The sequence below is a fragment of the Silurus meridionalis genome, chromosome 29 (assembly GCF_014805685.1).
Source record: "Silurus meridionalis isolate SWU-2019-XX chromosome 29, ASM1480568v1, whole genome shotgun sequence".
Taxonomy (NCBI): Eukaryota; Metazoa; Chordata; class Actinopteri; order Siluriformes; family Siluridae; genus Silurus; species Silurus meridionalis.
The window spans coordinates 11107933-11121100 of NC_060912.1; the positions used below are offsets into that span (position 1 = coordinate 11107933).

Consider the following 13168-nt stretch of genomic DNA (forward strand, 5'->3'; position numbering starts at 1 on the left):
CTCTCTCTCTCTCTGTCTCTCTCTCTCTTTCTGTGTGTGTGTGTGTGTGTGTGTCTCTCTCTCTCTTTCTCTGTGTGTGTGTGTGTGTGTGTCTCTCTGTGTGTCTCTGTGTGTGTGTGTGTGTGTGTGTGTGTGTGTGTGTGTGTGTCTCTCTCTCTCTCTCTCTCTCTCTCTCTCTCTCTCTCTCTCTTCTGTGTGTGTGTGTGTGTGTGAGTGTGTGTGTGGGTCTCTCTCTCTCTCTCTCTCTCTCTCTCTCTCTCTCTCTCTCTTGTGTATCTTTTTTAATGATGGCGTACAGGAGTAGGGCTGATCGGATTGCGACGCGCCCCCGCTGTTGTCCCCGGATGTAATAACACGCGCACGGCCGGTAGGGGGCGGGGTTAGTGTGGGCCGCGGAGGCGACAATGTCACCGGCTCTTTGTTTGGGTCTGAAACACGGATAACGGACTCGGTTTATTTATTTCTTCTTATTATTTTCTTTTGTAAAACCCATTGGATTTAATTGTCCTGCTTTAGAGGACAAACAGATTCTTATTCACGGCTCACTTTTCTTTTCTCCAGCGGCGGAATCTTATAGAGTAGAGAGAAGCAGCGGCTAGTTAACGGCTAGTCAGAGACACTCCGTCTGAATATTTATTTATATACACATTTAATCTAATAGCGTTTATTTAATCGTGTTGTGTATTTTATAAAGGATTTTTAGTGTTTTTTATGTAATGTTTTTGTTTGTAGCTCAGTAGTGAACCTGGTTCATGTTAGCAAACACTAGCTGTCGCTAATCACTTTGTTTTTTTTTGTGTTTTTTTCACTTCCGGTTTTTTGTTTAGTTTCTTCAACGTTTATAAGCTAAATTAACTTTCAGTTTTTTAACATTTATTTATTTATTTATTTATAACCTGAAGTATTTAAACACTATTTTATTGCTCGGTAATCTGGAGTAAGATTAGTGCTTTAGATTCCGTGGTTTGTTTTTGTTTATTTATCATTAGATTAATTGATTAATTGGTGTGTGTGCTGTAGATGTGTGCAGGTGTGTTAGTGTAGTGCAGGTGTGTTAGTGTAGTGCAGGTGTGTTAGTGTAGTGCAGGTGTGTTAGTGTAGTGCAGGTGTGTTAGTGTAGTGCAGGTAAAACAGTCTGCAGGGTTTATTTATCATCAGATCCATTTAATCTGTGATCTTCACCTCCTGCACTCAGATCAGAAAACGATATAAATAAGTATAAACGCACAGTCAAGAGCTGTAGGGAGGGTGTGTGTGTGTGTGTGTGTGTGTGTGTGTGTGTGTGTGTGTGTGTGTGTGTGTGTGTGTGTGAGGGGGTTATTATGGCCTGTGCTTGGGGCATGAAGAAGGTCTCATTATGGACTAATTCACTTTTCATCCTCAGCATGGTCTTCCTCAGTGAGTACTGAAGATTTCTATGTGTTTTATTCTAAGACAGATGGTCTCATGTGTGTGTGTGTGTGTGTGTGTGTGTGTGTGTGTGTGTGTGAGAAAGTGAGAACACACAGCTGGACGAATTGACGTTGGAGTCCCTGGAACAAAGGGCCTCCATTGTTCTCTCTCTCTCTCACACACACACACACACACACACACACACACACACTTACACTTATCTGTATGTAAACTTGATGGATGGATGGATGGATGGATGGATGGGAAGATCTTCATTGTCATGTGAATAGTACAGGTATATGTACAGTTTGTGTCTCTTTCCTGTTGCTTTCTAAAAGCACACCGTGATCCATATAAAGATCTTGGAGTGAAGCCAGAAGGTTGGATGAAGCTGCACTGGTGGTTAAACAGATCTTTTATGTCCAGGTTGTTCCAGAGAACCACAAACCCAAATAACTGGGGCACATTTACACATCGAGCAGAAGTTTGAACACTTAATCATCATTAGTTTATTTCCAGAAGAAACGATTCGTTAATTAAATTTTTTAAATTAATTATATAGAAGAAACCCGTTAACCACAGCAAGTCACTCTGTGTGTGGGCCGTGTGTGTGTGTGTGTGTGTGTTAGGGTTTGTGTTAATACCCCCGAGGTTATTAATAGAAATGGATTTAGCGTTAGGATCCAGGTGTTGGTGTTCAGCGCCGACTCGAGTCACGGCTCCTGTGGAGATCGTTGTGATTCCTGGGAGAATCACGGAGCTTCATTTCTGCAGTGTTTAAGGCTCATGAGCTTCATAAAGCAGGATGTAGGAGAAGGTTTTTTGATGATGATGATGATGATGTAATAATTGTCTCTGATTCAGAATGTTCTTGTGTTGTTGTGTGTATCAGACGAAGCGTTCTCCTCACAGCGCGGTGATAACGTCTACGTGTCCGGGATCTCCAACGGTGAGTTCTGTAACCAAAAAAAAAAACTACAGGCGGTATTTTTTACATAGATTGGAAAGTGAAGTGTGTGTGTGTGTGTGTGTGTGAAGCCTGTGGAGATGTGGTGGAGCAGATCAGGGCCTCCAGCGGTGTGATCACCAGTCCTGGATGGCCTTTTGAGTATCCGTCTCGCATCAACTGCAGCTGGAACATCCGAGCAAATCCTGGAGAAATAATTACCATTAGGTACTGAGACACACACACACACACACACACACACACACACACACACACACACACACACACACACACAAACACACTACTTATCCTACACAACCTAAAGTCTTTCTTAAGGCGTCAACCCACTTAGTTTCACAACAGAATCCTCGCCCTGTGTAGAAACACACCCAAACAGACATACACACACACACACACATACACACACATCTTATCAGACATAGTGTTACAAACAGAAGTAGTAATCCAGAGGCACACACACACACACACAGACTTCTGTAGTACAGTATAGCAGCAGGAACGTGGTTTTACACGTCACGTGTCACTTTCTATAATATGATCTCATCAGTAGCACTTTTCTCTAATATCACCGCTACTCCTTGTGCTGGTGTTTTGAGGCCGTCCACATCAGCACTAGTGATGTTCCTCCTGGTGTCCATGGTAACCAGCGCAAAACTACCCACACACACACACACTGTTCTTTTGATCTGTGATTCCACGTGTACAGACTCTGAACTACTTTGAGCAGAACGACATTTTTAGCACATATTAGTGTAAAAACTATTAAAATCGCAGGATCGAACACATCAGCGTTTCTATGGGAACCGCTCATTCACGTGGGCTTATGTGGCAGGAGATGTTTATGAGCATTTTTCTAGGAAAGGAGTCTCCAGTCTGAGGTGCTTATTGAGTCAGACGGATGAAGAGCATGTGTTTATTTAACAAAACAACAGAAGCGTCCACTCGTCACACTGGTTTTTTATTTCGTCCAGTTTTCAGGACTTTGAGATCCAGAGCTCGCACCGCTGCGGTATGGACTGGATCTCCATCGGCACCTACAAGAACCTGGATGGTTACCGAGCGTGCGGTTCTTCCATCCCGGCTCCCTACATCTCCTCTCAGGACCACGTGTGGATCAAATTCCACTCGGACGACACGCTTACCGGCAAGGGCTTCAAGCTCTCGTACATCACAGGTACCGCAGGAGATAAACGCCGCATTTTCTCCTTTTTCTGAATCTTACATTCGAGTCCGGAAATGAAATGATTATAAGTGTATTATAGGCGTCAGTTTTTTAGGTCTCAGTAACTAATGACGCTTCCTGGTTTGGTGATCATTAAGAATCTCTAGAATAATAAACTTCTGTACTGGTCCTCGTTTGCGTGTTTCATGTGAAGCTGCTCCATTGCACAATTGGTGATTTTTAACCCACTCAGGAAAGTCGGAGGAGGCGAGCTGCGAGGCGGATCAGTTCCACTGCGTGAACGGGAAGTGCATCCCCCAGTCGTGGAGGTGCAACACGATGGACGAGTGCGGAGACAACTCCGACGAGGAGCTCTGCGTTCATCCCAACCCTCCTTCTTCCTCTTCTTCTTCTTTCTTCTCCTTTCAGCCGTGCTTGTTCGATCAGTTCCCATGCGTCTCGCGCTACACCCGAGTCCTCACCTGCCTTCCGTCTTCTCTCCGCTGTGACGGCGCCATCGATTGCCAGGACCTGAGCGACGAAATCGACTGCGACGTTCCCGCCTGCTCAGAGCTCCGCCTTCAAAACTTTTACGGGACTTTTAACTCTCCAAATTACCCGGATTTCTACCCCCCCGGAAGCGACTGCACGTGGCTGATCGACACCGGCGATCACCGCAGAGTCGTCCTGCGCTTCCTGGATTTCAAATTAGACGGAACCGGTTACTATGGAGATTTTGTAAAAGTGTACGACGGCTTGGAGGCGGAGCCTAGGCGCCTCCTCCGCGTTCTGACCACCCTGGATTCGCGCACTTCGGTCATAACGATCATTTCGTCGTCGGGGCAGCTGCGTGTGCACTTTTACGCAGATAAGATCAACACTGCGCGAGGATTCAACGCTACCTATCAGGTCGAAGGGTTTTGCTTGCCCTGGGAGATGCCGTGCGGAGGAAACTGGGGGTGTTACACCGAACAGCAGCGCTGCGACGGGTACTGGCACTGTGCTAACGGCAGAGACGAGCTGAACTGCAGCGGATGCGGTGAAGACGAGTTCCCCTGTTCCAGAAATGGCGCGTGTTACCCGCGATCCGACCGCTGCAACTATCAGAACCGCTGCCCCAACGGCTCCGACGAGAAGAACTGCGCTTTCTGCCAGCCGGGGAACTTCCACTGCAGGAACGGCCGCTGCGTGTTCGAGAGCTGGGTGTGTGACGCGCAGGACGACTGCGGGGACGCCAGCGACGAGGACGCCTGCCCTGTCGCCGTGCCAACACGGGTCATCGCCGCCGCAGTTATCGGGAGCCTGGTGTGTGGCCTGCTGCTCGTCATCGCGCTCGGCTGCACCTGCAAACTCTACTCTCTCAGGAGCTTCGAGCGCAGGTCAGTAAAACGAACATAGAAACAGAAATAGATGTTCTTTTAGCAAATTTTACATTATCTGATTTTTTTTTGGTCTTGTTTCAGGTCGTTTGAGACCCAGTTGTCCAGAGTGGAGGCGGAGTTACTGAGGAGAGAAGCTCCGCCCTCATATGGCCAGCTTATCGCTCAGGGATTAATCCCCCCTGTGGAGGATTTTCCTGTCTGTTCTGGCAACCAGGTGAGATGTGTTTTCACTTTTGAGGAAAAAAAAACTAATGATTAAAAGTTTTTCCCAAAACTTTTATTTTTGAATTTCTTGAAAAACATTTTCCATCTCTTTCAGGCTTCCGTGTTGGAGAATCTCCGGCTGGCTGTTCGCTCTCAGCTCGGCTTCACCTCCATCCGCCTCCCCTCCTCCGGTCGCCACGGAAACGTCTGGCGCCGGCTTTTCAATTTCACGCGTTCTCGCCACTCCGCCTCATTAGCGCTGGTGTCCTCCGGTGCAGGGGTGGAGTCGGACTCGGGAAGCGGGGTTCACGGCGTCGGAAGCTCCGCCCACATTTCAGAGCGACTGGATTCTGACGATTCAGAAAGCGAGCAGCAGGGGGCGGTGGGCGGCGCGTCGGCTTCTCTTCTGCCTCACAAAACCCCTCCGGCCGCCACCATTGTTTCCGTTTCCGCGAGCACCGCCCCGCACGCCGTCCCCGAGAGCGACGACATAGTGGTTCCGCCTCCCAGCGGGCGGGGCTCGTTAGTGGCGCGTGGGCTGCGCTGGGTCCGGATGTCCTTCGGATCTCGATTCGCACAGCAGAACCGAAGCCCGCTGAGGCAGATGCAGAACGGAACAGCGAGCGAAGAAGATGACGATGAAGACGTCGAGCTCCTCGTTCCTTTAACCGACACCTCCGACGCGCCTTCCACCGCTCCCTCGCTCCGTGGCAGGCCGGCGATTCGGGACGGGCCCTGCGAGAACTGCGGGATGGTCCACACGGCTCAGATTCCCGACGCATGCTTAGAGGCAACGACTAGAACAGAAACCAGCGACGACGATTCTCTTTTGCTTTGTTAATTCTCGTTTCCACCCGCTCTGCCTTCGCTTCTTCGCTATCCCTAGCAAGGGGAAGTCTGAATGTTTTTTTGGACACCTGCCCTTACCTGCCCGTGACCTTTCCAAGAGCTTCAGAGCAGTTCTGGTGATGCCGTCTCCCCTTCACTTTGCAGTTTCCTGTCTCTGGTTTAGCTTAAAGGTTTGTTGCGCCGGCAGTTAAAACGACTGGATGATTATTTCACATACCATGACTGACAGAGGGCCAGCGTCAGGCCCCCAAGCCCGGGCCCTTTAACCCATTAACTCTTCAGCCGTAAGTGTGAATGGAATTCCGCCTCACCTGTGTGGCGCTTTGCATCTGCCAGAAAAGGTTACTTTTTGACCTTTTCCTGCGCAGTAGGAGGGTTTGGGATACACACACTCAGAACGTAACAGATTTCTAAGCTCTGTATGGGAGAGGGGTTTTAACCTCACACTGGTACTGAGGGAGACTTTACACGTTTCGACTCGATCCGATGTCATCAGGAAGGCCGTCTGACGATCCAAACGTTGCGTAACACGTGAGCAGCCAGGGCTCTTAATCCAGATTAAACAGCGTAGTATGATTTTTGCAGATTATTTATAACGCAGTGTGAATAAAGAAGCGACTATTTTTAAGGGTGTTACGTTCAATAACAGCCACCAATGTTGTGTTGTATTTATTGTTTCTTTACTGCTTTAATGTTTTGGTACTGAAAACTCTGTGTGTGTGTGTGTATTTATTAATGGTTTTAATTTCAGTAGTGGTTAATTAAGAAGCATGTGACATTGTCTTGTGCTATTTTTTTCCCCCATTTTTTTAGGTGACTATTGTGTACGAAAGTTATTGTATATAAACATGCGTAACTGGTTACTGCATTAAAGAATAAAGTATTCCATGCCATGTTGGTTTGCGCATAATTATTAAACACAAAACATTGTGTGTGTGTGTGTGTGTGTGTGTGTGTGTGTGTGTGTGTGTGTGTGTGTGTTAGTCCTATTCCAAATGAGTTTACTTTGGTGTAGTGGTGAGTCTCCATTTTCTGAGATTTAAAGCACCACTTTCATTGCATTTTTTTCTTTACTTTACACACCTCAATCTTTTTCTTTGTGGTGCTGAGCCACTTCTTCATCACCACCCTCACATGTTTGTGCCAGGAGTGCAAGAAATTACAAATAAATATATAACACCAGAACCAGGCTTGAACGCTAAACTGGGGACCTTGCAAACCTTGAGATTGCGATTTTTAGGGGCGTTTTAATAAAATATTTTTTTTGTACTGTTATGGCTCAGTAATAAAGCTCTGACATCTCTGAGCTCAGAGGACTGAGGTGGGAAAGACAAGACCTTCTCTTTTTAAAACCTGGTCCACATCTTATAAGGGGATTTGGCATAATCAATCAATCAATGGTTTCTTACACAGAATTTTTGAGTATCAGGAATATAGTGTTATTTAGGAATAATTTACTGCAGGTTTGGTTATTGTGCTCTCATCAAAAAAGTCCTTCCTAGACTTAAATATGCAAAATGTAAAAAAGGGAGAAAAATCTGATTTTAATGCGAAGATTAGGTTTATTGGAAATCCACAAAAACAAAGACAGAGATTTTTTTTACACAGAGGAATTATTCAAAGCTAAATAGCAAATTATTATTCGTACTTTAAAAGTATATAGAATAGACTCTAATATGAAAAATATAATATATATTCATAAGGCAGGAGCGTATACTTCCACCATCCTGGTTATCATATGCTGGTCATTATTTGATAGAAATCTGGATTTGCATAGCACCGTTGTGAAACCAGTCCCATTTTACAACCTTAAAGTTGCCGAGACATGAGAATGGAGGAGGAGAAAATAAATACATAAAGTTAGAAGTGAAATCCAGGGGAAAAGGATTAATAATTTAGCTACACCTGGACTATTAAAACAATTCAAATCACAGGCTGAGGCTAAATCATGCCCTCTACAGGGTGCAGTTGGAATCCAGGGATCTCCTGCACTTGGCCACGCTCAGATAGGTCTCCACTTTGTGCATGTCCTTCTTGAAGCAGGAGAGCAGACGGAAGCTCTTCCTCAGGTTTCCCTCGGTTAGGGTCTGGTAGAAATCCTCGAAGGGTGGAGCCAGAGAGTCGTTCTCATCCAGGCTGGTTTGTCCATCCAGACATCCCTGTTGAGCGAACAGATGCAGTGGGAATCAAACTTTGCAGATGTTACTGAACTGCACAAGACCACACTACATTCTCTACCATTAACATATTACACATGACCAACTGCTTATATGTGACCAACGCACTGGTGGACATGTCAATTTTTTACTCCACCGTGAGAAGGAAACTCAATGCCATTCCACACTACTTTGAAGTAAAAAGCATATGTTCATAGAGCCGGCTTTGTGCACAGGGGCATTGCCATCTTCTAGCTCAGGTGAAGGACAAATTTCATGCTATGACATCCAAAGACATCCGATGCAATTGTGTCTCCAACTGTGCGAAAAAGGTTTGCTGAAGAACCACATATGGCTGAAAATGTAAGGTGCTTAAATACTTTTGGTGATATAGTGTATGTTGGAATAATTTTAGTAAGGAATAATACAGAATATAAATCTGTGTTAGTAAACGTTATGAAACATTATAATCTATTACTCTCTATTAGCACCAAATCAGCAGATCAATCGGTCTTGTTCTCACCTCGATAAGCACACCGATGCCCATTTTCAGGTCAGCCAGCTTCTCTGAGATGTGATTGGGGTTGCCCAGGTTCTTACTGGGGAACTCCCATGACTCGATCAGACGGTAGGAGGTGTGCAGCAGCTTCAACACCTTAAACAAATATGTACATTATAATCCATCCTTAGTGTGAGACCGGAGCAGTATTTATTCACAGGGCAAACAAGAAAACATTACGTCCTTATAAAAATGGCCACAGCGTGATATTCATTATACTCGTACTAAACTTAAAGGGGCGGTTTGTGAATTTTTTTTAGACAAAAGAAACAATTACATGCCTTCCCCTTGTTTTATCCTCACCAAATCGGCCAGAACTTTTCTGCTAGAAAATAGTGTTTAGTAGTTTTTAAGTTTTCTTTTATGGAAAAAGCTTGAAGGGCGGAGCTCGTTTCTGGGCCAGAAAAATATAAAAACTTTTTTTTTAAACAAAGATACCTTGGAATGCATGGCTACTCTCAGAAAACTAAGAACCTTTACTGGGTTTTGGTTGAGCATTAAGGAGAGGATTTTAAGGCTGGATAAGGGGTTCAAGCACCTTTTACATATTTTATATCGCACCTTTAATTAATTTGTGTAGCAGCGATTGAGGAATAAATCACCATGTTCCACTTTCAGTTAAATATTATCAAATGTTTCCTAAATCAACTTTTTGACTCACAGAACTCTTCTGGGTTTCGTCTTTGCCTGATGGAGCTTCGATGGAGTCTGAATTGCAGAAGGACAATGGGAAGATCTTGCTCAGCTGTTTGCGTTCTTCAGGTAGCAAAGCTTCCTCCTTGCGAACACAACAACAAACAAATTATTGTTCGTGGATGAAAAAGATTTTTGGCTGTCGATCAGCTTTAATGGAAACTATGAAGTTATGAAGTAAGCTTACAAAGTCATCCATCATTTTGGCAGCCAGCTGATGAAGGTGTTGCACACGGATGACTGCGTTGTTGAAGAGACGCTGGTTCTCGAATGTCGCGCCCTGACTAAAGAACAAACTCGCCAGCACCACGGAGAGCAGCACCCACACTGTAATAGAGGGAAACACACTGTACTGTGAGGACACTTCTCTGAGAAAATCAAGATTTAACAATGAAGCACAATATAGAATTATTACCTACTTAATACCCATAAAATATTCCATAAAGAGTGAAAAAAGGTTGATTATATACCACAATAAAAAAATCTTTACCTTAAATACAGTAATAACCGCAGCCCAGTGATTTACCAGGTCAACGCTTTACTTACCTCTAGCCATTTTTCCCAGAAGAAACTTTCTCAGATCCTGCTGAAATCTCGAGGTACGACTTTGGCTCAGTGCAGAGATCACCCCTATTTTATACCTGAACTAAAGATGTTTCATGCATCAACATGAGAAACCTCACACCCTCCTGCAACAACATCTACGCCGGGATTTCTATGAATTTCTATTTTTGATGAATAGTTATTTTATTGGTATACGTTAATACGCTTTCAGGTGTGGAGATTTTTTTCCATGACACCCAAAAGGACAAGCATCAGACCTCTGAGCGACTCCTAATGTTTTTGTGTTCATCGGTGTTAAGGTTATAAACACATAACATAATATTATATAAACCATAATAATAAAGTGTTAGAATTAAATTATGCACATGCAGGATTTGGAAAAAGATTTAATGTAGGTACTCTGTACACTGGGTACTGTTGTTCATACAAATTACACATCTCATGTATTGTACACTTTTAAACCTTGTACATAAGTATACTGTATATTCCTTTTTATTTGCTCAATGACCTCTGCACATATTTTATCTAATTTATCCACCCAACTCCAAAAATTGAAATAAAAGTGGAATGAAATAATTTGCAAAATTGAAAAATCTATAGCTGCCCATTTCACCATACGTTTAGAGATGCAAGCTTTAAAACTGAGCTCTGATAACAAGCCAGATGATCCCTCTCCTCCTTATTCCAGAAGCCGCAATGTCCATGGTTTTTAAAATAAATTTCATATTTCGATTTGAATCGTTTTCCAATTTGCCATAGTCCATTTTGAATGAGTTTTGACCTAGTGGAAACAGAAGCATTTTGGGATTGTGTTCGCATTTGGCTTCTTCTTTTGCATCATAGAGCTTAAGCCTGTATTTGTGGATGAAACCTGGGATCAGAGAATTTTGATGGACTTCCTCCTTCAGGCAGAACAACAGTTGTCCCATATTAAATCAGTTTCTTAATATCACAGCAAAATGTTCACATGTTGGGATTTTTTTTTTTTATACCTGTTATAATTTACATTAAATAATTATATTTTTGTGTTTTGTTTTCCATAGCTCAGGATGCTGGCTTCTTACAGAAACCGGTCTGTTTATTCAATGATTCATAAATCAATGAAATATCATTAACAAATTAATATATATCATATAAAATATATTATATATAATTTTTATTTTATTTCCATAATGGTGCACAAATTGTAATTAATATTTGGTATAGATGATGATATAAAATCCCAGTACAGTTTAAGGTACAGGTCTCAGGTCAGGTTCATGTAGGGGTGAATACTTATGCAAGACTGCATAGCAACCTGTAACAAATACATGCATGTAGATGTTTTTCAGCTCAAACCACAAAAACATGGTACATCACATGGCTGGAAACAGTGTCACTGAAAGGTTAGTTGATGAATAGTAATAATAGCAAATCAGGACACACACACACACACACACACACACACACACACACACACACACACCCAAGACCATGTGGAACAAGTAGGATTTCCTAAAGGTGGTGTGATGGCAGTTAATGTGTAATATTCAGTACGGAATGATGGTGAATATGGCAGTGTGACATTACAGGGATTAATCCTTCACCGCAGGAAAAACAAAATCTGATCTGTTTGTCCAATTCACTCCCATTACACTCTGAGTCACTTGTCTTATAGTTAATACACTCAATACACTCTCAGTACACTCGATACACTCTCAGTACACTCAATACACTCTCAGTACACTCTCAATACACTCTCAATACACTCTCAATACACTCTCAATACACTCTTAGTACACTCAATACACTCTCAGTACACTCAATACACTCTCAGTACACTCAATACACTCTCAGTACACTCTCAATACACTCTAGTACACTCTCAATACACGCTCAGTACACTCTCAGTACACTCTCAATACACTCTCAATACACTCAATACACTCTCAGTACACTCGATACACTATCAGTACACTCAATACACTCTCAATACACTCTCAATACACTCTCAATACACTCTGACATGTACTTAAGTAAAAAGTAGTTATTACTTCTACCTGTTTTAGCTGTTAACTGGACCTCACATCATATTAGATAGATAGATAGATAGATAGATAGATAGATAGATAGATAGATAGATAGATAGATAGATAGATAGATAGATAGATAGATAGATAGATAGATAGATAGATAGATAGATGATAGATAGATAGATGATAGATAGATAGATGGATGGATGTGATAGCCTAGTGGGTTAATGTCAGGGTCCCCACGAGGATGAGTTTGAGAGTTTGATTCCTGCTCGAGCTGGTGGTTGCTGTGTTGGTAAATAAAACTTCTGGACCTTGTCCACTCTGAAAACATTTCAATTCTGTGTTGGATTAATTTCTTGATTTCCTGGTCCTTAATGAAAGATAAAAAAAAGGACTTCTGTGGTAGCTCAGTGGGTTAAGGCTTGTGCCTGAACATGGGCCTTAATATAGTCCACGCTGGTGATAAGGTTTCAAAGCCAGTCCTACATGCCTTCTTTCTTACTGCGCTGCCATGAAACAAAGTATGAACCCTCCAAAAAGCACACATGCCTTTCAGCAGTGGTCGCTCAGTGGTTTAAGGCTTGTGCCTCATCTAAACATGCATCCCAGTCTGATCTCTTCCATGGTTCATCGGATTAAGGCTGGTGCCTCACTGATGGTAAGGATCAGGGTTTGAATCCTGCTAGTTGCGATGTCGGTTATGTTCCTGCTTCCTAAATCTTTCTTTAGCTTTATAGTCTTGTGTTGATGGTTTAAAGGTAGATAGACCTGCTCTAAACAAACTTCTGGGCCTGTCTTCTCTGATGGTTCAGTGGGTTAAATCAGGTGTCATGCTTTTGGTGGGGTTCAGGGTTCAAATCCTGCTTTCTGCCTGCCAGTCACGATCAGGATTCACTTCCTGCATCTTTCTTTAGCGATATATTTTTGTTTTTAATGGGTTAAGAAGAAAGATAGACCTGCTCTAAACAAGCGTCCTAGCCTGTCCTTGCAGATCGTTCAATGGGTTAACGTTGGTGTCTCGCTGGTGGTGGGGATCATGGTTTGAATCCTGCTCTTTACAATCTGGGTTCAACTTGTGCTACTTACATCTGTATTTGCTTCCTACATCTTTCTTTAGCGGTAAATTCTTGTGTTGATGGTTTAAAAAGAATGATAGACCTGCTCTAATCAAGCTTCCTGTCCTGTTTTTTCCTGATGGCTTAGTGGGTTAAAGCTTTGCTAATGT

At 43.2% G+C, this 13168-nt stretch overlaps 2 protein-coding genes across 2 annotated transcripts; one reads left to right on the forward strand and one right to left on the reverse strand.

Moving 5' to 3' along the window:
* The first annotated feature begins 357 nt into the window (after positions 1-357).
* lrp12 (low density lipoprotein receptor-related protein 12) lies at positions 358-6849 on the forward strand. Its single transcript, XM_046844261.1, has 7 exons — positions 358-1398; positions 2285-2341; positions 2431-2566; positions 3331-3533; positions 3775-4900; positions 4985-5117; positions 5223-6849. Exons 1-7 carry the CDS (start codon positions 1323-1325, stop codon positions 5946-5948), a joined length of 2457 nt encoding a protein of 818 aa, XP_046700217.1. The 5' UTR covers positions 358-1322; the 3' UTR covers positions 5949-6849.
* Positions 6850-7495: 646 nt separating this feature from the next.
* On the reverse strand, positions 7496-10038 carry gh1 (growth hormone 1). Its single transcript, XM_046844025.1, has 5 exons — positions 9911-10038; positions 9552-9691; positions 9333-9449; positions 8636-8767; positions 7496-8115 (listed from the first exon to the last, which is right to left on the reverse strand). The coding sequence occupies exons 1-5, from the start codon at positions 9918-9920 to the stop codon at positions 7912-7914; spliced, it is 603 nt and encodes a 200-aa protein (XP_046699981.1). The 5' UTR covers positions 9921-10038; the 3' UTR covers positions 7496-7911.
* Positions 10039-13168: the final 3130 nt, after the last annotated feature.